Source organism: Lipotes vexillifer, unplaced genomic scaffold (genome assembly GCF_000442215.2).
Source record: "Lipotes vexillifer unplaced genomic scaffold, Lipotes_vexillifer_v1.1 scaffold1117, whole genome shotgun sequence".
In the NCBI taxonomy this organism is placed as follows: Eukaryota; Metazoa; Chordata; class Mammalia; order Artiodactyla; family Lipotidae; genus Lipotes; species Lipotes vexillifer.
Window position 1 is genome coordinate 771,289 of NW_006778824.1, and position 23,277 is coordinate 794,565.

Below are 23,277 nucleotides of genomic sequence, written 5' to 3' on the forward strand. Positions count from 1 at the left end.
GAGGGGAGGGGAGGGGGAGGGGAAGAGAGGCAAAGGTGGCATAAACTGAGACCCACTACGCACCCTCAGCACAGGCCGCTCCATGCCAGCCATGAGATGAGCAGGATGGGGGCCCCTCGGGAAGCTGACACAGGGAACTCACCCAGGGCCACACACCAGGAAAGCTCGAGTCCACAGCCTGTGGGGCATCCTGGCTGTTTGCACCCGGTCCTCACAGAGGCCACACAGGCGCCCCCAGGCCTGGGCAGTCCCGCCTGCATTCGCTCCTCACGGGAGAGAAGCTGAGGACCGTGACCAAGTGGCCAAGGCTTTGCAGCAAGAAGGAGGGAAGGGTCTCCAGACGTCCCTTATGAACAGGCTCCAGCCCTGACTGCACACCTCACGGCCACACTCTGTCACCAGAAAACCCTTCAGCAGGCGACCTCGCCGCCATCTCTACAGACACGGCCGGGACAGAGCTGTGGTGCGCCCTCGAGTTCTGTGATGGTGCCGGATGGACAGAGGCACCTGACACCCCCCCAACCAGCGCCCCGGCAGGGGGTGGAGGACATGGGTGCTGTGTGACCAGCCAGCACTCAGGGCAGGAAGAAGACGGGCTCCAGCTTTAAGGAGTGACAATGAGGGAGGAATAGGGAGGAGGGGAAGGTAGAAGATAAGCCTTGACAGCATATCCAACTAGTCCTCAAGCACCTACCTGCCTGCTGGGATGAACCCCAGCATGCTCTAGGGGGCCAGGCAAGACGCAGACACGAAACACACCCAGCAGCAGAATCAAAATTACTGGCATGTTGAAGAGCAACAAATATGACCCATAATCTACAAAAAAAGGCAACAGAAACAGATGTAGAAAGGATAAAAATGATGGAGTTTGCTGAAAAGAAACTTGAAACAGCTATTATAAATGTAACCAAAGATTTAAAGGAAAACATGAACACAAATGAAAGTTCTAGAGCTGAAAAATACAGCCTCAGAAATAAATTCACTGAATAGGCCTAACAGCAGATTAAAACATAAAGAAGACCAGACACAACTAAACTGGAGCAAAGAGGAAAAATGGACTGGAAAAAAAAAAAAAAAAAACCTGAAAGAGCTGTAGGGACCTGTGTGACAGTCTACCATCAGGAAGCCAGAGTCCAAGAACAAAAGAGAAGGGAAGAAACCATGCAAAAGCTTTTCCCAAATCTCAGTAAAGTCATAAACGTACAGGTTGAAAAAGCTCCAAGAACTCCAAGCAAAATAAACACAAAGAAAATCAAACTAAAACAAAACAATCAAGTTGCTGCTAACCAGCTAGAAAGACAAACTTAGCGGTCAGGAAAAAAGACACACTATATACAGAAAATTAAGACGAGAACAGCAGCCCAATTGTCCTCAGGAACAATGGCACACAGAAAACAATGGAACAATATCCTTAAAGCACTGAAAGGAAAAAAATGGACAAGCTAGAATTCTGTTTACAACAAAAGTATCTTTCAAAAACAAAGACAAAGACCTTTTTCAGATAAACAAAAGCTGAGAGAATTGACCAGCAGCAACTTGTGTTGAGATAAATGTTCAGGTTCTCAGGCTGAAGGAAAATGGTGCTGGAGAGAAAGCTGACTGTACAGAGAAGGACTCACCCTGGGAAGGGCAGGTGACTCTAGTCAAACAGGTGACATGTTCTCTCACTTTTTAACCTTTTCAAGAGGCAACTGTTTCAAGCAAAAATAACAATATGTGTGTGACGCAGAGCACAGGCAGGAGTGAAACATCTCCGACAACAGCAAGGGGACGGCAGGGGACGGGAGCCGTGGGATCCCGCGAGCTCAGACGCACAACCCTGCCGGGCGCTGCCCCTCACCTGCGTCTGCTTGTCGCTGATGTGCCCAGCTTCTCGAAAGGTGTTCTTTTCTTACTGACTTTCTGCAGTTCTTTATATATTTAAATACTGACGATTTCTGTCAGTAAAGTATGTTGCAGATATCTTTCCCCAGGTGTGGCTAAACTTTTACTTTGTTTATAGTGCCTTTTGATAAAGCTTTTAATTTCAACATGGTCAAATGCGTCAGTCTTTCCTCTTGTGGGCTGCACTTCTGCACCTTTTTAAAGAAATCTCTCCCTAGATGCTCTCCTACGCTTTACTCTTGAATTGTCCTCGGGCCTTTTACATCGACTCAGTAATAAGTGAAATTCATCCCTGTGTGTGGAGAGAACAAAACGTGCTGGAGACCCAGCTTCACGGTTTCATGGCCCAGGACACCAGCGGTACCGCCCCCTGACCCAGCCGCCACCTGCTGCACACTGGGGTGAGGTGGGGCAGGAGCTCCGCTCCCGCGCATCTAGGTGCCGCCTGCGCGCGCGCACACACACACACACACACACACACACACACACACACACACACACAGGAGGCCCTCGGGCGGGGGAGTTGAGGACGCCCCCCTTGCTGGGTTTCAGAAGCACTGCAGCAAGTCCTGCCTCTCTCTGCTTCCATATTAATTCTAGTGTTAAAGTGTTAAGAAAACATTTTGATTGAAATTGCCTTAAATTATAGATTATTGGGGGAAAGTCTGGTAGCTTTTAAAAATTTGCCTTTTAACAAAGGACCCCACAATTTGACAGCTGAAAACACGGATGGCTTGTGTCATTCCACGCCACTGGGGACTGTGACAGGGGCCGAGGCCTGGGACAGCAGCTGGACTCAGCCTCACGGGGGGCTCCAGGCTGAGAGCCTACAGAGACCACCCACCCGCAGACCTGCACACCACACGCGGCCCCGGCCCACCCCACCCACAGCCACCTTCGACGACCAGCCCCACGAGTGGCACGTGTCACCTCCCCACACTCCGCCGGCGGGAGCAGTCACAGGGCCCGGGGTCCGGGGTCGGGGAGGACAGGGCCACATCGCAGGGGACACAGTGCAGAGAGGGTGCCCCAGGCACTGGGGCCAGAGGCAGGAAGGACGCTCCGGCGGCTGCCGATACCCAGGGCTGTCAGGCACACAGCCTCTTGGCCCAGGCCTGCCGTCCCACCTGTCCTGCCCCCGCCCCTGCGCCCACTTCCCGAGACCCGGGCCCTCGCTTCCCGTGTGGCGCCAGGCAGGCCCGCCGTCCACAGAGCCACACCGACGATGGCGCTCTGTGCCCGTCCCACTGTGACAGAAAAGCTGTGGGCTGCTGCGTGGACATCAGCCCCTTCTGTCCCCGGCCGCAGCGGCAGCAGAAGCAGAAGCAGCAGGCTCACAGCCATCGGGCCACGTGACCGCATCTCGGCCTGGACCTCGGGGGCGCTGTCACCCCACCCCGGGCCCCGCCTCCTCTTTGGAAACGTGTGCCTCACCCCGGATCTCGCGCTCACACGAGCGTGCCACCCACCCCAGGAGGAAGCAGAGGGACAAGCGGCTGCCCCGGGACGTACCTGACGAACTTGTCCACGTGCGACATGGAGGCTTCATAGTTCTTCCCTCCGAACTCCTGGCAGTGCAGGGCCAGGAAGTGCGGCCTGTGCGTGTGCACGACCTGGGGAGGAACACACGGCAGCGTCAGGCCCCCGCGGGGCTCCTGCCACAGTGCTTTCCCCACGAGTCCTGAGGATCTCGGTTCCCAGGGCCGTCCCCTCCCCGTTACTACAAATCCTCAGAAAGGATTCACAATTCCTCAGAACCTTCCTCAGTAATCTGGGCATTTCCTCCCAACTAGAGTCCCACGTGTCAGCTGCAGGGCACCTGCAAAGGCCCAGAGGAGCAAACACGCATCCTAACCTCACACGTGAGGGCAGCCATCACTGATGCTGCTACGGCCACCAGCGGGACCCGGTCCAGCCACGCGGCCCCTGGGCAGCGGAGCCAGCTTGGCCCACCTCCTCTCAGCGCCGCCCGCCCACCACAGCCCACGGGGCCAGGCCCGCCGCGTCTCCCTGGTCGCCAGGGTCCCCTGACCGCTGGGCTCCGACTAAACTGGCCCCGAGGCAGCGCCCAACCCGCCCACACTTCGGCCACTCGACCTGGAGTCGTCCTCGAAGCTGCGGCCACTGACCCCCCCAGCGGCTCCTCCAGGAAGCTCACAGGGATGGTCCCGAGAGCGCCGTCCAGCTGCCCCCCGCTGCCCACACCCAACCCAGCACGGACCCAGCCACCCCGAGGCGGTGGCACGGACCTGAGTCTCACCCCTGCCGTAAGCCACGTTAGGCGTCTCCGGGCAACCCACAGGTCACCTGAGCAGGTGTCGACCTGCACGTGCTCACGAGGGGGCCAGGCACCCACCGCCCTGCCCTCCTGGGGCGCCGGGGACAGCGAGTCACCGATGGGGCACACTGTGTGGTGACGAGGCGGCCGTGCCAGGACATGCACCGGAGGCGTCAGCACGGCCTGGGGGAGCAGCAGGGGCAAGGGCTCCTGGGAGTGGAGAGGGGCCGCTGGGACCCGACGGCCAAGGGCAGCGATGGAGGCATGCCAGGAGGCCAGGCAGGGCACTTGGAGGCCGAGAGGCTGCCTGTCCCCGCCTGCGCCCACCCCTCTGCCCTTCCTCGGCTCTGCGCTTCTCCGTCCCCTCCCTGGTACCTGCTGACACGGCAACACTGCCGGCTCTGAAGCCCTCACCAAAACCCACAGAACTACCTTGTCCCTCCCCAAGCCCACCATCCCAGAGGCAGGTCCCCTACACAAGGCCATCCGCGCCTAAGGCCACAGTGTCAGCGCCTGAACCCGACCTCGGCCACCACCGCGTCCTGCCCTGAGGTCAGTGCACCGTGGACAGGTGAGGGCTGCATCCAACGGGCCTTGCGGAGATGGGTGCTCTGGGAACAACAGCTGTGTGGTCCCTGATGGGAAGTGGCTGCATCTAGGTTCAGCCAGGCCACGCCAGAAAGTCGGCCACGGGGACAGAGGACGCAGGGCATCAGGCCCTGGGTGCCACGCTTCTGCAAGTCTCAGAAGGAAGCATTGCCCAGCAGTAGCTGCCCCTGACCCGCAGACGGCAGGCAGCACGTCCAGCCTCGGGGAGAGTGACTGGACCTGGTCCTGCTCCAGCTGTGACATCAAAACACAATCCCCAAGACAGGGAGGTTCTTTAAACAGGAGGAAAATTCAGACCAGAAAGTACTTTTCAGCTGCATGGGAAAGGCGATACCAGCGGGTAGAGCGGCCTGTCCTGGCTCGTACCCTACGCTCCGTTTAAGTGGGTATATGGGACGCCCATTGGGGTGCTTCCACTTCCCACTGAACACAGCCGTGGACTCTCTCTGTCCCTGGTCACCAGCCTCAGGGCTCAGGCTCTCGGAGACAGGGACCAGAACAGGCCCAGACGTTTCCCCAGCTGGCGGAGCCACAGCCCTGCCCGGGGGGAGTAGGGAACAGGCGGCTCGCCTCACGCAAGCTCAGTCCTGCTCCGCGCAGGCGCTAAAACGCAGACTCCAAGACAAGCTGGATGCCACCCGCCGGCGGCCCCCTGGCAGGCGCCCTCACACACGATGCTCCCCGTGCAGCCCTTGCCGGCATGGAATGATCACAAGACAAAGTTCAGGAATCCCACAGGTGTCCATGCAGCAAATCACATTCACCAACCAGAAAAGACTGCAGAATGGTCTCCAGGCCTGAAGCCTGGATGCAAAGGGCACAAGGGACCCCAGTCAGGAGAGGCTCCGGGCCAGCCTGGGTCAGATCACCAGACCGACCTGCCCTCAGGCCCAAGGTCGAGCGTGCACAATGCCAGCCACGCCCACAGGTGCACACAGCAGCCTGGTCACACAGAAGCCACCAAAGGCTCCCTGATGTGTGCAGCTCTGTCACCCACCCTCTGCAGTACCCGGAACAACATATAAAACCAGACCTTCACAAAGAGGGCACAGAATTCCCCCAGGAGCAGTTCCTCCCTGGGAAGCTGGTGACTGCACACAAAGTGAATGCGATGCTCTGACACGCGCAGATCGTCACGAGCGCGACTGTAAGGCTCGCGGCACCAGTTCCTGTGATTCTGCAGCGTGTTCTTCACGCAGCTCTACAACCGGGGCGGGAAAGGAGAAGGAAGCCCCAGAGACGCTTGGGTTTTGTGGGTGAATACGGGGCCCCGAGTCAGTGACAGGTTCCTGCAGTTCACACTGTCACCTCTTGTAACCGAGGCTGCAGGCCACCAGATCGTGGCTGGGACCACGACCCAAGTCCCCAGGAAAAGCCAAGCGGAGCCGCTTTCCAAGGACTTTCCATTATGAATTAGGGCAGCGAGGACGAGGGGCCCACGTGCGGCCGCAGTAAGTCACGGGGTCTCCCTGGGCAGGTCTGCCCACCTGTCTGCCTTCACCCGAAGCCCATACACGTCGCCCTCGTAAGACGACTCTCTGCTGTGGTTTAAACTGAAATAGCCGTTTATGGCACAGAATTCACTCTTTAAATCATATGAAACTCCTCAGACATTTGACTCTGATCCCACAAATCTCAGAAAATGGAGAAATCCAAAAAGAGCAGCTCCTTGGGAGTGGGCGGACGCCCCTTGTGCGGATTCCAGAGCATCCGGGCAGTGCCCAGCAGAGGGGCCCCTTCCTGGGACGTGGCGCCATCTCCGCGGTGGTTTATCTCTGAAACCCACGGCGGTCTTGCCTGAGCTACAGGGCCTGGAGGAGCAGGGGCCCAGGGCAGCCCCCACCTGCCCGCCTGAGCCTCAGCTGCAAAGGAGAGACGTGGCCTGTGTACGGATGGCGGGGGGACCGGGCACCGGTGAGGGAAGGGGCCTCCAGGAGCTGCCGGGGCTCCGGCCCTGCTGTGGGCCAGGGAAGCCCCTTCACAGCCGCAGCTGAGGAAGCAAACGCCGGCCCAGGGGTGGGCGGGCTGGGACCTCACGCCCGTGGGGGGCCGCGCCTGAGCTTACAGCAGCACCGGGGGACGCACAGGGTGGGCCCCACCCCGATGGGCACGCTGTGGGCTTCCCGGGCACTCACGGGGCCGGACAGCCCACTCCTCTCAGTCCGAGGTCACCCTGCGCAGAGCGCGTCTCCCTACAGCACTGCCAACGTTCTCCCTGAAGGACCAGCCAACGTGTCCCAAAGGACACGGAGAATCTTAAACAACTGGGAAGAGGCGACACTCAGCATCAAGCCGGCGGGTCTGCCGGCTCCTGGACGCACGGCTCCATCTCGCCCTGGCGTGCGAGGCTGGGGTCCAGGGCTGCACCACAGAGCGCCCAGAGCAAGAGCAGAGCTGGGGTCCTCCTGCCTCTCATCTTCCCGGCCCACACATCTGCGCACCAAGTCCATCTGACCCCAGGCTCATCTCCACGTGTGTCTCCCCGGCCCCACCGTGCTCCTCCCAGGGCCTCTAGCATCTCCACCTCCAAGAAAAGACGTGGTGCCTGAAAGCCCTCCAGGAGCACTTCTTCGTGCTGTAAACTCACAGAGGAAAGTGACAAAATGAGGAGTTGAAATTCTCAGAAAAGCTGTGGCCTACGCGGTTTCCATTAGGATCGTGCTTGGCCAACAGAAAACCAACAACCGGCCGCTGGCATAAGGAGGCCGGGCTAGCAGGCAGAGATGGTGCACCTGCTCGCAGGCGGCATCCAGGAGCCAGCTGCTTCCACCATGTCTGGTCTGCCACTGCGAGCACTGGCTGTCATCCTCGTGACTGCAACATGGCTGCAAAGCCCCCAGACCTCATGCCTACATTCCAGGCGGGAAGAAGTGGAAAGGGCATAAGGTTAAAGGAAAAGGGGAAAGGGCTTCTATTCTAGTGCTTTGCCTACTTTATTTAGACAAGAAAGCTCTCGCCGGGGACTTCTGCCTACACACTGTGTCACAGGATGCCCCCAGAAGCCACGCACAGGTGGCACTGGCCGGCACTCTGCAAGTGACAGAGCCTGGCGTGGGTCACGTGCAACCGCACATCGGGGAGGGGGGGGCGTGTGCCGCACCACGTACCCACCTTCCAGTCTCTCGAGTCCCAGGCTGAAGGACGATTGTAGGGTGGTCACATCTGTGACCCCCTTTGGCGCCACGGTCTCTGAAGACCACCGGTTAGCAAAGCGCTGGGCACAGACAAAGGGCTCTCGCTGGCCAAGGAACCTGCTGTCCCGCTTCTCCTGACACCCCCCCGACCTGAGCCCCCCTTCAGAAGGCCGCGCTCCAGCCCAGCCGAGGTGCTGGGTGCGAACGCGCCACAGACACGCAGGCGCTTCCGGCCTGCCCAGCGCCGGCGCCTGCGACTCGGCACACAGCCAGGGACGCGTGTCCGCGTGTCCACGTGTCCTTGGCCCGGAGCCGTGCGGGCAGCTCCCGCCCCTCCATGCCTTGCCCTCCAGTCCCCGCCACTGCGTTCCAGTCTTACCCAAACACCAAGGCATCTGTCCCAGCTCAGCGGGAGGGAGACTTTCCGGCTGGACTCCCTGCGCTGCAGCTCTGCCCGGACAGAGGCTGGGGAGCCCCACCCAGCAGAGGTGAAGCCCCTGTGTGCCCACAACACCGTCCCCGACTGAGCCACTTTCTGGGGAAGGATGACCCCTATCCAACACATTTTAATTGGTAATCACAATTAGATTTAAATTTGAACACAATTAAACTTAAACTAAATTTAATTCCAAATTTAAATTATAGCGAAATTAAGTTAACCTGAAACTGAATTTCAGTTGATCATCAGTTTAAATCAACAGCCAAATAAAACGACGGATATTATTTTAACTCTTGAACCTCAGCGTCTTCTACACGATGACCCGGACGACACTTCCCGATGGCTGAGCACGGCCACCTTTAGGGACAACAGGCACACCTGCCCTAAGCACACACATGTGGAAAGTCAGATCATGAGCAGTTACCGTCACGACGGTTACGAACTTCCCAGCGAGCGTGTGTCTTACTTGGGTTCCCCTTTGCGTGGAGAAGCGTGTGCAGGAGGCCTCAGCATGGGCTTCCACCCGGCTGTTGACAAAGGTCCCGTCTACCTAAACCTGAGCCACCTGCATTACGTGGACGCACCTGGCGGAGCGCCTGCCAGCGGAGCCTGGGTGGCAAGTGCAGGGAGCCCGCTGGGGACACAGTGGAGGAGGGGAGGCCCTCGCTCCCCCCCACGAGAGCGGGTGGCCAAGGGGTGCAGGGAGTGGCAACCCTGGAAAACCAAGCTCCAGGGAGCAGTGCAGCCCTGTCGAACCACAATGACCTCAAGTGGCGTGGACACAGGCCCCAAGTTCAGGGCTGCTAAGAGATCGCCCCACATGCCACCTACCGGGACCCCGCACACGTCGGCGACCTCGAGGGCCGCTCGCCAGGCCCGGCCATGCCTGGTCACAGGTTCCAGCTGGCGTGGCCTCAGGTGCCCCCTCCACACACAGCGGGCATGAGAGGACGTTTCAAAAGCCAAAAGGAGGTGTTTAGATGAGATCACGCCGAAATGTAACATCAAGAGGCCAGAGTCACGTCTCATTTGAAAACGAAGCTATTAAAATGACAAGATCCTTATCATGAAACATTTCAGAAGAAAAGTAACGAATGATCATGGAAACGACCAGCGAACACCGAGGGACACGCCACTGCCATTTCTCTACACCCACAAGTCGCACGTTTCATTTACAACCAAAGGTGACGGAACAGATCCACACAGGCTTTCCCTGAACAGCCGGAGATAAACTTGCAGCCAAGTACGGGGAGCTCCTGCTCTGAGAGCAGACTCAGAAGAGCCTCGCTCCCACCTCTGGCAGCGAAAGCACCAACGGGGCAGCGCGGGACTTCAGGACGGGGAAGGAGGAGCCCGATGGCGTCACCTGGGTGGCTGGATGCCTTCCTGCAGGCACGTTAAGAGCAGTGACGAACGCTCCAACTCCAACCAGCACAGGCCACTAGGGCGTAAACTGGATTGAAAATCACATACACCAATATATTTGTATCCATGAGTTCACAGCGATACTAAAAACCCCACACGTTAGTCGCCTTGGAGTCAGGACATTCTTTTGAAAACTGGTAGATAAAGAGAACGAGGCAAGAATTCATCCTGCCTCGCTCTGTACCTGCGCCTCTGGGGAAGGAAACCAAGGAGGGCGAGCGTCTCCTTAGGAAGCATCCCAGCTGCCTAGCCAGCCGCGACCACACGGGGAACCTGGAGGGCATCCCACCGCGCGAAGCGAGTCACAGAGAGACCCCCTGTATGACCTCACTCACACGGAGAATCTAAACAAGCCAAACTCAGAGAAACAGAGGATAGGAAGGCAGTTTCCGGGGCTGGGGAGGGGGGAGGGGATGGGAGATGTAGGTCAAAGGGCACAGGCCTCAAGTGATAAGATAACAAGTTCTGGATCTAACGCACAGCCTGGTGACCAGTCCACAATGCACAGTTGCACGGCCCAGGCCCTGTGGGCGTGGGAGGGGCTGGGGGAGGGGCTGGAGGCCAGAAGCCCTCGAGGGAAAATCCCCGGAAGCACCGGCCCACAGGACCAGGTTGCAGGGCACTAGTGAGACTCTGCTTCTGGAGAGAAAAAGGGACAGCCAAAAGGGCACGTGGCCTTGGCAACCGGATAAAGGGGCAGAGGAGAAAGGGGGAGACAGAAACCCTGAGACAGAGGAGAGGCTGCCCCTTCACTGCCCGACACCAGGCAGGGTGGCCCCCGTGCTCCGGACTTCGCTGGACGGACAGAAGAGGGCGCTGTGAAGCTAGGAATCCTACCCATGCCGACACCATGGGGACAAGCCAGAGGAAGTTCAAGTCCCTACAAAGCTGCTGTGGACAAGTCAGCAAAAATGTACACATCCCACGCCAGGAAAAGGCCCTCCGCCCCTGAGAAAGAATCGCGAAGCTGCAGAGAATTACAAGCCGACACTGCAAACAGAGGCAAACACACTCAGACAAGCACTGAGGCGATGAAAAAACACTTGGAATCAGAAACACAAAACTAAACTAGAAATGGACCCAAAAGAGAGAAAGAAAAGTGTGGATTAACCAACCTCAGGAAAGAAATGGCAGAAAAAGACAAAATCATCACAGAGAAAAAAGAGCAAATTACAAAGTGCCCAAGGGAAAATCAGCTTCAAGGGAAATTCAGCGAGAAAGTGAAAACAGCGTCGTGAAGAGAGCAGGGGAGAAAGGAGTGAACGTGGCCGACAGGCAGCAAGAGAAGAACATCTGCCACCACGGGCCCCAGAGAAGAAGGGAAAACCCACGGACCAGAACCAATACTGAAACCACAACCCGAGAAAACTTTCCAAAAACAGGAAAAGACCCGAACTCACACACTGAAGGGCCTACTGAGCACCTGAGAAAATTAACCCCAAACCACTGACTCCTGGACATATCCTAGTGCAACTACTAGATTTCAAAGGTAAAGACACCATCCTCCGGGTCTCCAGGAAACGACATCAATGAGACCCTCATCAGGACCAACGTACAAGTCAAGGTAGCAGCGGAACAACCTTCACTGAAAACCTCAGTGAGACAAAGTGTAAGGCAAGGATTACACACACATCAGCCAACTGTCCTTCGAACATCAAAGCCAGGGAAAAGCAGTTTTCCACATACAAAATCCGGTCAGTTCCGTCCGCATGAGCCCTTCACGAGGGACCTACTAGAGCAGGGCTGGGCAAACGTTAACTTCGAGAAGCAGATGAAACGGCAGAGGCTCCGCAGGCCGGCGGTCTCCACGGCAACGCCGCTGGGCAGGTGTGGGCAAGATGCCGTGTGAGCAGGCGTGGCCGCCCCCCAGGAACTTGATCCCAAACCAGGCAGCAGGTGGGATGGGCCGTGGGGCGGGGAGGTGGTGCCGACTCCTACTTAAAGCAGCAATGATAATACCGCCTGCCGGAGTCCTCCACGCGTGTGGACCTAAAGCACACGCCACACAGAAACGCACACGATGCCAACGTTTGTACATCATACGTGAAGGAGCATAACGTTAACCAGAAGCAGGGGGAAACCTTTAGGCCTGTGTATCGAAACCTACAGCAACCACTTAAAAATAGTTTACAAAAGGCAAGAGGCCAATGAGCAAATTTAAATAGAATGCAAAAAAGAAAAAAGGAAAGAAAGAATCCAAAAGAAAGCAGAAATGGGGAAACAAAGGGACAAACCAGGAGGTACAAACATAAAACAGATAACTCAACGGCAGACCCCAAATCAACCGTATCAATGGTTATGTTAAATGTGGACGGTCTGGGCCCACGCTGAGCGCTAGGGCTGCAGGGGCCCCCGTACGGGGCAGCATGGAAGGTTCTGCGGGACGAGGCAGCGCCGGCACCAGGGGAGATGGGCGTGCAGAGTCACACGCGGAAGGGAACGGGCAGAAGGACACACGGGAAGCCTGGGGGGCCTCCTCAGCGACGGCAGGGGACCCCAGGGGGTGAAGAGCATGCGTGGTAACCAGACAGAACTCGTCAGGAAGACACACAACCACACGTGTGTACGTGGCCGGTAATAGATACTCCCACTCACAGGAGCACGCGCGCGCGTGCGCGTGTGCACACTGCCCTAACAGACCGCACGGAACAGTCCAGGCCGCAGCTGCACGGCGCACCCGCTTCCGTGGCCCACTCACCAAGAAGGGTCATCGCTGGGCCACAGAATAAGCCCCCGTGCCTGCTGCCCTGGGCTCTCTGAGCGTCCACGTCCCTAGGCGCCTGCCTGGGACAGTCGCCGTGCACAGGCCAGACACAGAGCAAGCACCAGACGGCATGTCAGTTCGACGCCACCACAAATGCTGCGGTGCCGGGACCGGCTGTGGGGATATCCCCAGGCCCCGGGGCCGCACAGTCATTCCCGCCCCAGAACCACACGCGCCAGTTCCGGCCCAGAGCTCTCTGGGCAGCTGAGGATGGAGCTGCTGGCCTTCCCCAGCCTCTGGGAAGGAGCTCTGGAACCTGAATGAGCCCAGACAGAGATCCCTTTGGGGCCAATGGCATGGACATCTTGAGGATGGACAGGAAAGTCCCTCCAAGGTGTGCTCGGGTCACACCTGGTTGGAAGGAACTCAGTAAAGCGGGAACTGGACGGGGCAGAGGGCTCCAGGCCCCCGGGAGGGTCGGTGTCTGGCGCCTCCGCCCACCTGGGCTCTAGCTTGGCTCCCACCCTGCCCACCTGGGACAAGGTCACTGCCCAAACTGCACACGTGCTCCGCCAAAATTCTTTACCAGAAAAAGGAGCTTCTGCGAACTTTAGGGAAAATGTAGGCAACTGATAAAAATAGGTGGGCTCGTTAGTTCATAGGAAGGCTCAAGAAAAATATTTTGGAAAAGAGCAAAGTAGAAATTTTGGCAAGGAAGAGCCTAGGGAATTAGAAAAAACAAAAAGTACACACCATGGGGCCAAAAAGCAGCCCCTTCCTGATGCTGTGCAGGTGGCCTAGTGAGAGGGCAGCCCTTGGCTCCCAGAACGCAGGAGAGCAGCCCTGCCGTTCCCCTCCCCCCCCCCCCCCCCCCCATCTTTGTCTCTGTCTCTGCCTGGTTCCTCGTCCTTGCTCAGAATGGAGCTGCCGAGTGGTTTTGTTGTTTATGGCTAATATAGTTTAAAGAGTGCTTTGGGGTGGATTTTTTTTTTTATATTTTGAGGGGTGCCAGGGCTTTCCCCTTTTCCGCCAAAAAGCAGCCCCTTCCTGATGCTGTGCAGGTGGCCTAGTGAGAGGGCAGCCCTTGGCTCCCAGAACGCAGGAGAGCAGCCCTGCCGTTCCCCTCCCCCCCACCCCCCACTAAAAATAGAAACAGCCAGGCCTGGTTAGGCTTTCTCCAAAGAGATATCTGAGTGACCTAAAAAGGAATTACATCCTACAAACAGCCCAGTGGAAGCTGGGAGAGCCAAGATAAGGAGCCGAAAAGGGACAAAGGAATTCCTCCAGAGGAAAGATGGCTGCTACTTACCAACTACGCCTGAACACACCCCGCAGACAACGTCTGCCCACCCTTGGCCTGGGCAGGGGGGAGTGTCCTCTGGACACCCAGACTGCCCCCGCTCTGCCCCAGGGCTGTGCTGGGACTGGCTGTGGGTGGAGGCTGGGTGCCCGCCCCCAGGAGGCCCAGACTCAGCTCCCGGTGCCCTGACGGGGCGCCGTCCCAGGCCCCATAGCAGCCGCCGGCCAGCACCCAGGACACCATGAGTTTCTGTGACCTCGCCAGCAGGCAGAGGGCCTGGCTGTCCGATCAGCGAGGTTGTCTCCCTGGCCTCTTGTGGGGCAGGAGGGCCGCTCCGCGTCCTTGGGGTGGGTGCGGGCCTGGCCGTCCAGCCCAAAGTGCAGGGCTGGCGTTTTCTTAGTGCAGCCGCTGGCCGTGGCACCTACAGGCACGCTGGACCACCCACTGCAAAGGTGAGGCAGCGTCCGGCAGGCAGGGCAAAGCCACTGCTTTATACCAGATCCAGACAGCTGGACACAAGACTGCTCCTTTTAAAGAGGCAGAAATATGGAGCTTGGCTGACTCTTAACAAAACCTGTTGCTTTGGGACATCAGAGTTGTATATGAACGGATTGATTTTAATTTAAAAAACACTCTTCCCAACCAAGGTGGGAGCAGGACCTAAGCGGGTCCTGGGCCGACACGTGGGGCCACCGCGCGCCCCGCACGCGCCCACCCGGCTTTCCACATTGACCATAGGGCCAGCAGGCGGCCACAGACTCCTGGGCACAGCACAAGATGCCTTGGAATCCCTTCTGGAACCCTGCTTCCTGAAGCCGGCCCGTGTTCCTCGGGGCCATTTGCAGCGCACAGGGTACTGTGATCACCGTCTAAGAGTCCAGATAAGCCCCCACCCCCGCCAGGCCTTTCATCACAGTGGCTTCCCCCCAGCCCCAGCCACCCCCTAAAGACTGTCTCTTCCCCGGGACCCTGGACCCCGAGGAGGCGGCCTCCAGAGTCCCGGCCCGCAGGCCCCCCACCCTGCACCCATCCCCTCTCCCTGCCGGGGCTCCAAGCCTCTCCCAGTTGCCATTATTTTGGTGGCTCCTTGAGTTTATGTGTTCAATGTGGACATATTTTGTTATGTTTCTGGCTTTAGTTACAGAGCTCTGGAGGATTGTCTCTGCCCTGCTGTGCTGAAAGTAGAATTGCAACTTGGGATTTATAGTCTGAAAATACCTTCTTCTATCTTTTAAAATAAAACTAAAGAGAGCTAGAATTAGGTTTACCACGTGGTTTGTAAATGTAAGGCTGGCCTAGGTTCCTGTCAGTTAGATATAGCACAGGTGTGCAATAGACCATGGTTATAATTAATTAGATGCCCTCTTGGGCTTCCCTGGTGGTGCAGTGGTTAAGAATCTGCCTGCCAATGCAGGGGACATGTATACGAGCCCTGGTTCAGGAAGATCCCATATGCCGCAGAGCAGCTAAGCCCATGCGCCACAGCTACTGAGCCTCTGCTCTAGAGCCTGTGAGCCGCAACTACGGAAGCCCGCGCACCTAGACCCCATGCTCCACAAGAGGAGGAGCCTCTGCCTGCTCTGCGGCCCCCGCGCCCCCAGCACCGCGTCTCCCAGCCCAGGGGCCGTTGGAATCACAGCGACGGGCGCCGCCCTGTTAATGCAACCCGGCCGGTCTCGGAACCTCTAAGCCTCCCTTTCCTCACGTGGGAAACAGAGTTTGGCAGTTTGAGCCATCGCAGGAGTGAAAGGCCGCAAGCGCCCGCCACGCGGCAGCTACGACTGAAAGGAACGGGCCGCAGGAACGTGAGACACGGGTCGCCTGGAGTCCTGCGGCCCGTTGTTCCACGCGTGTGGATTTAACGCAGGTGCCTTCGCATCGTTACAGCGAACAGGACAACGAACCCTCTGCCCCATCACTGCAAGTCCATCACACCCGACCAGTCGCTGAGCTGCGGGGCCCTGTGGGCGTGAGCCCCCCCCAGTATCCACTTCGGAGGGGGTCCCGGGGTCAGGGGTCAGAGCACTTTCTAGAATGGCAGCCTGGAGACACCGATGCCACCACGTCAGTGGGCTCCGAGGGGGGTGGGCCTTCGTCCCAGCCTCAGGGGCAAAGAATGCAGCCGCGCTGACACCAGCGAGCGAGTGGCTCTTCAAGGGCCAATGAGGATTCTCCGCTGGGGCACCACTGGGTCCCCCGGAATCGCTGTGCTGTGCCTCGCTCGCCGTGAGGATGAGCCGGCGTCCACGGACACGGCACAGGCGAGCGACGTCTGCAGCCTATCACCAGCTCTGTGTCTCTGTAAAGAACCTCAAACGCTGACACATAGGGTGAGGCTGGGCACGGGATGGGGGGGGGGCAGCTGCAGACCCGCAGCGGCCGAGCCCACAGCAGGGTGCGGAGGGAAGAACTCGCACTTCCTGCGCCCTCAGCGCCACCCAGAATCCGAGCAGGGCCCGTGCCCCTGGTCTCGCCTCCTCCAGGCCCCCGTCCCTCCTGTAGGAGTGCGTCGTTCCTGTCCCCACGAGCCACATTAGCGGATCAGGGCACGCACCGGAGTCTGGCTCGCAGAGGACGACAAGGAAAGCAGCGGAAGCACCGCCTCAGGTTTCTTGCGAACATACGTGTCCACGTCAGGTGGGTAAACAGGGTGGGAATCTTGGCTCACGTGGCGGGCATGTGTTGACTTCACAGAAATGGACAGACAGGCTTTCCCACGGTGGCCTTACCATCCTGCGTTCCTGCCAGCAGGCTCAGAATGCGCTGCGTCCTTGTCAACGCAGGACGTGGTCAGGGTTGTTACTTGTATCCAGTCTGATACATACGAACTGATATCCCACTGTGGTTTTAATCTGCACTTCCTGAAAGACTAGTGATGTTGAGCACCTTTTCACACGTTTACCATTTGTGTATCTTCTTCTGTAAAGTGTCTGTTCAAATCCTTTGCTCATTTGTAAACTGGGTTCTCTGCTTTCTTATTATTGACTTTTGAGAGTTCCTTGTACTTTCTGGATACAAGCCCTTCAACAAATGTGATTTACAAATATCCCTCCAACATCTGGGGTGCCTTTTCATTCCTCTAACAGTGTCTTAACAAAGAGCAAAAGTTCCTAATTATGCAAAGTTCTTTCTTCTATGAGTTGTGCTTTTGGTGTTGTATCTAAGAAATCGTTTCCTAACCAAGCTCATAAAGATTTGGGAGGGGACGGGGAGTGGGGGGGGACTTAGAGCTAAATTTATTTGTCTGTTTGTTTAATGTATGTTTCAGGTGTGCAGCATTGTAATCCGACACCTGTAGAGTGATCACCACCACAGTCTAGTTGCCAGCCACAAAAGTTTGTGTTTTGTTTTGTTTTGTTTTGTTTTGTTTTGCGGTACGCGGGCCTCTCACTGTTGCGGCCTCTCCCACTGCGGAGCACAGGCTCTGGACGTGCAGGCTCAGCGGCCATGGCTCACGGGCCCAGCCACTCCGCGGCATGTGGGATCTTCCCGGCCCGGGGCACGAACCCGTGTCCCCTGCATTGGCAGGCGGACTCTCAACCAATGCGCCACCAGGGAAGCCCCATCCACAAAATGTTCATCTTAAGTTTTCTTCTAGAAATTTCATAATTTTAACTTTTACATTTAAGTCTATAACGTATTTTAATTTTTGTGTATGGTGCAAAGTATGGAAAAAAAATTTTTTTTTGCAAATGGATGTCTGATTGGTCCAGCACCATTTGTTGAAAAGACTGTCCCGTATCTAATGAATAGCCTTTTTATAGCCTTTGTCAATCACTTAGACATAACTGTGGGTCTGTTTCTGCATCTCTTTTCTGTTCCACTAATCCATATCTCTGTCCTTTTCCCAAAAGCACACTGTCTTGATTGCAGTAGCTTTGTAGTAAGTCTTGTAATCAGAAAGTGTGAGTCCTTAAACTTAACTGTTTTTTTTCCAACACTGTTTTGGCTATTCTAGTTCCTTTGCTCTGCCATATACATTTTACATTTTAGAATCATCTTGCAGTCTTCTACCAAAATGTCCTGCAGAGATTTTGATTGGAACTGCAAAACTGGTGGATCAATTAGTGGAGTTGACATGTTAACATAATTGAGTCTCACATTCCATGAACATGGTACACCTCTCCATTTCCTCGTATCTTCCCTGATTTCTTTCATCAGTTTTATGTTTTCAGTGTACAGACATTAACATATTTCATTAGCTTTATATCCAAGTATTTCATTTTGGTGCTACTGTAAGTGATCATATCTAACAGAAAAATATGTTTTCAAATTGATCTTGTATGTTGCAAACTAAATAAGTTGACTTATATTTGTAATAGTAAAGTTTCTGTGCGTTCCTCATGATTTCCAGTCATGCCTTCGGCCCAGACACAGTCTAACCTCCTCCTTTCAGGTCTGTGTGGCTCTGTTTCCTTCCTTGCCTGGCAGCACAGGCTAGGACCTTCACTGCCACACTGAACAGAGAGGTGAAACCAGGCATCCTTGCTCTACTCCCACTCCCGAGGCAAAAAAGCAATGCGCCAGCTGTGGGGTTTGTAGTGCCCTTTACAGAAGCTCCTGCACAAGCTCCTCTCTATTCTTAGGTTGCTGGGAGTTTGCATGAGAGATGGCTATAGAATTTTGGCGAATGCTTTTTGTGCATCTACCGAGATAATCATGTGGTTTGTATTCCTCAGTCGGCTGACATGGGTAATCTTATTTATTAATTGTGTATGTTAACGCCAGGCTTCTGTTCCTTGGTACTAATGCATTAACTTTTTGATATGTTGTTGTTTATACGCATGCTTGTGTCACTTGTATCTCTCTCTCTGTATATAGTTTCATATATTCGATTTGCTAAAGTTCTATGAATTTTGGCATTTACTCCATGGGGGATACGGATCTATCTTTTTATTCTGTGATGCCTCTGTCTGCCCTTGCTGTCAGGGCACTGCTTGCATCACAGGATGAGTTAGGAAGCATCGCCCATGCTTTAGTCTTCTTGAAAAGTTTCTGTAGAATTGTTATTGTTTCTTGCTTAAATGTTTGACAGAATTCGTCAGTGAAACCATCTGGTCCTAGAGAGTTTTTTTTGTGGGAAAGTGTTTAGCAGAATTTTAATTTAATAGAGAGCTCATTTATTTCTTCTTGACTTAGCTTTGATCCTTTGTTTTTCCAAAAACATCTTCCTTTCATATAAGTGTCCAAATTTATTGGCAAAAAGTTGTTCATGATATTTCCCTTACTTTTTATTGTCTGCAGGATTTTTCGTGATGATTCCCCAATGTCAAATTTCTAAAATTGGTCACTCGCGTCTCCTCCTTTCAGAAACTACATATAGAGCAAATTAAACCCAAAGTGGTGAAAAGAAAGGAAAACATAAGGAGCAGAAATCAGTGAAAGAGAAAACAGAAAACGACACTGGCGCGATCGATAAAACCAAAAGCACGTTCTCCAAGGTCAATAAAACTGATAAACCTCTAGCCATAACGTTGACTGACTTTTCTCCTCTTTAAGGGCCCTGTTTCCCTGCTTCTTTGCCTGCGTGGTCATTTTTTATTGGTTGTAAGCCATCAAATTGTAAATTTTGTCTTGCTGGACACTAGCCTAGAAGTTCTCTCTGGCTGTAAACTGGGGTGAGTACAGGCTCCCTTCTCATCCCCTCAGTCCTGCCTGCTGACTGAGGTCTGAAAACTACTGTTTCATATATGTTTTCTGGTCTTAATTTGCTTAAGGCAGGAGGATAAATTTGGTACCTGTTTCTCCATGTTAGCTGGAAGAAGACATTACTCATCCCATTATTCTTGAAGTTATTGTCAGGGAAAATCATGAAAGACTTTCAAATGGGCATAAAAGATTAGAGGTGCCCTGTCCCTGTTCGGGTTATCTCTGTCTTTAATGATCTCTGAGCTGTTTCACAGTTCTGTCAATTCTAAACACCAGCAGTGATGCAAAGATTCTTGACCTCAAGAACGCCAGTGTCGGGCTTCCCTGGTGGCGCAGTGGTTAAGAATCCACCTGCCAATGCAGGGGACACGGGTTCGAGTCCTGGTCCGGGAAGATCCCACATGCCGTGGAGCAACTAAGCCTGTGTGCCACAACTACTGAGCCTGCGCTCTAGAGCCCGCAAGCACAGCTACTGAGCCCGCGTGCCACAACTACTGAAGCCTGCGTGCCTAGAGCCTGTGCTCTGCAACAAGAGAAGCCATGGCAATGAGAAGCCCGCGCACTGCAAAGACGGGTAGCCCCTGCGCGCCGCAACTAGAGAAAGCCCGCGCGCAGCAACGAAGATCCAACACAGCCATAAATAAATTAATTAATTAATTAATTAATTAATTAATTAAAATTATTTATTTATTAAAAAAAAAAAAAAGAATGCCAGTGCCTGGTGGCGCACAGCTCATTCCTGGCCAGTCCTACATCCCTTCTGCAAAGTCATCTCAGCACCGCAGACAGGAGAGCCCACATGTTTGCTCTTTGGATTCGTCTTTGAACCAGTTCTAACATCTTACTGGATCTCTCATTAGTAAATAACAAATATTTATTATCTCAATAAAAAATCATCAATACTTGCTCATTTTTCATGTTTAGATGTGAGCCAGTGTCATACCTGTTTTACAATTTATCTATAGCATTACTATAAACTTGAAACAAGCTAAGAGCCATCGATAGAAAAATGACTTTAAAACATGATGGCCTATCCATCCATTTGATGAAATACCCTGAAGCCATTAAAAGAGAGAGTGTATATTAATCTACATAGAAAGATTTCCCAGTTTACCAAACAAAGAGTAAGCTGTCCAAGTGCGCTGACCTGCGACTGGCTAAGGAAGGTACCTTTTCCCCGGGACACACAGACATTAGACATGAGGGTGTGACATCAAGCAGAGGCAGAATGGGGGTGGGGACACTTATTTATCCTCCTCTGCTTTGTGCTGTTTCCTCACTGTTGTTCAGCTGAGAGCTGAGCACACACCACGTGCAGACACACTCCAGGCTCTAGGGATGCAGCAGCAAGATGGGCCCTGCCCCAAGTGCACCATCTCTGTAAACTGGAAAGTTAAAATCGACCTCCCACCAACCTGGCCTGCAGTCACTAGGATCAGTGACCATCAGAGGCAGAATGGCTGCGCCTGCCCGTCCTCGGGTCTGGCTGCAGCCTCGTCCAGGGCCTTCCCGAGGACCCTGCAAGCCGGGTCCTGCAGCCCAGCCCAGAGCGGCCCTAGGCCACCCTGGGCTGTTTCCGGCTGTATCTTGGCAGCACTGTGGAAGCTCCCGAGGGCGGGGTGTCTGGCCCACTCCCCTCTAGCCCCCAGCACCTTGCACGGTGGCTGGAACCTCCCAAGCCATGGTGTCTTCCTCTTTGTATAAGGGCACTGATCCCTTGACGGCCCCCACCCTCATGACTTCACCTGAACCTAATCACCTCACAAAGGACCTGCCTCAAATGCCATCACAATGGGGATGAGGCTTCAGCATATGAATTTGGGGGCAGGGGACACAAACATCCAGGCCACAGCAGAGGTGGAGGCTGCATTTGCAGAATACAAGTTCAGATAGTGATGAATCCACAGAGCAAGATAAGGTTGGGGGAGGCCAAGAGGGTGACCGGGAGGGGCCTCTCCGAGAGGCAGCAACCACAGGACGAGGAGAGTGGGGCGGCGGGTCAAGGGCAGAGGCCCAAACCCCAGGGGTGCCTGGGAACAGAGCAGGCACAGAAGGAGGCAGCGGGGTGAGTGGGGCCACCTGGAGGCCCCCGCATGGACCCTGGGCCCTCAGCCCGGGAGACGGGAAGCAGGAGGGCAGCAGGACCTGGGTTCCATTTGCAGGGCACTCCTCTGCTCACAGAGAAAGGACAGGGGTGTGACGGCCCCGAGGGAGATTCCCGAGGGACCACAAAGGGGGCTGGCAAAGCTGCCGCTGGCCTGGAAGTGGGTGAGGGTCGCTGGTGATGGCTCCAGGAGTCTGAGGCCTGGGGAGAGGTCAGAGCTGGGATGGGCACAGAGGGCAGGGAAGCATGGGGAAGCCAGCAGGGGTGAGGCCAGGCTCTGCGTCTTCTTGAAGGCTGACCACCCTCTCTGGTGCCGTGGCCACGTTCGGGACAGAGCACACGAAAATCTTAGTTCAGAACTAAGGATGGGAACACAAACGGTATTTCCTCCTGTCTCCTGCATTTTTACAGTGATCAAGTTTGACAAAAAAGCAAAAATTACTCCAAGGGTTCTAGAAAACATGAAGGTTGTATTCAGTTCTCCTGTTTATAAAAGCAGGTCATTAAAAGCCTACTTTGAAAAATATCATAACTGCATAATAGGAACTCCAGGATTTTTTTTTAAAAAGTACAGCCACCCAGCACCCCGTGTCTCAAGGCCCTGCCCCCTGGGCCCTGGGCCAGCGCCAGCCTTGCTCTGGCCCAGGGTGGGGCTGCTCGGCTTCCCGACCCACGGCTGCTGGGCTATGGGCAGGGGGCTGAGCACCCAACTGACCAAGTCGGCCCAAGAAAGGCGGTGGGGGGGCTTGTGTTAAAATCTTACTTTTAAGAAGTTGCCACTGAAATTTCTTCCTCCTCAAGAGGCTCCTGCTCGCAAACTGGGAAGAACGTCCCGCAGCTCTCATCACTCCTTACGTTCTATTCCCTTTGCCAAGGCGGAGTGTTCCAGAAAGGACGCGGGCGCCCTGCACACAGACCTCGAGAGAAGCACCAAGCTACCTGCCCGCCGGTCGGGCTCTGATTCCGGAAACAGCCCGACACGGCTGAGTGTGCAGCCAGGAGGCTCAGAAAGGAGGAGGCCTGTGTTTCCTGGGGGTCAGAGTTCACAGAGCCGCCGCCCTCTGAACTCACCCCCAGACCACCGGCTACTTACTGTCCTAACTGCACCGAGGCTCCAGGTCATCAGTAAAACAGGAGGGAAAAGGAAGGCTGGACGTGAGCCCTGCGCCTTCAGTCTGGGGCCTGTCAAGTCGGCGTCTCATGCCGGCTCCCCGCGACCGCTCCCAGGGGCCTCTCACTGAGGGCAGCCCGGCGCCCGAACAGGCCTCCCACCTGCATCCTTGAGGCTGTCACCACCAAGACCCCTCCCAGCCCGGAGCCAGGCCCGCTACCCACCACATCTCACACCCTGTGTTCCTCGGGCACTGCCGAGGCCCAGCCATGAAAAACAAACGAACAAACATGACAGCTGTTCGGGCCGAAACTAACACAGACCAGGGAACATACAGAGCTGGACGGATGGCTCGGGCCACACACCAGGGCCTCTCACTCCACGGCCACAGGCAGAGGGAGCCACCGGAGCCAGACCGCGCCCCCGAGGTGAGCCCTCGACCAGGAAGGTGGTCTCGCCCTGCCCCCTCGGACAGCTGCCTGCCTGGAGCTGATGCAACGGCTCTGCCAGGCGAGGCTTCGGCCGGGGCCCTGAGGTCAGCTCTCCACCTGGGCAGGGCAGAATGTGGGGAAGGAAGAGCTCAGAACCCCCAGGTGATGGGGAAACGAGCCCCACTCACTACCACAGACACCCCCCCCCC

The 23,277-nt window shown here is 55.5% G+C and overlaps 1 protein-coding gene across 1 annotated transcript in view; it reads right to left on the reverse strand.

Moving 5' to 3' along the window:
* INPP5A (inositol polyphosphate-5-phosphatase A) overlaps positions 1-23,277 on the reverse strand; it is a 184,514-nt gene that overhangs the window by 99,054 nt on the left and 62,183 nt on the right. The window contains exon 3 of the mRNA XM_007451997.1: positions 3,397-3,497. Within this exon, the coding sequence (XP_007452059.1) occupies positions 3,397-3,497 (101 nt within the window). The remainder of the gene's footprint in view (positions 1-3,396; positions 3,498-23,277) is intronic.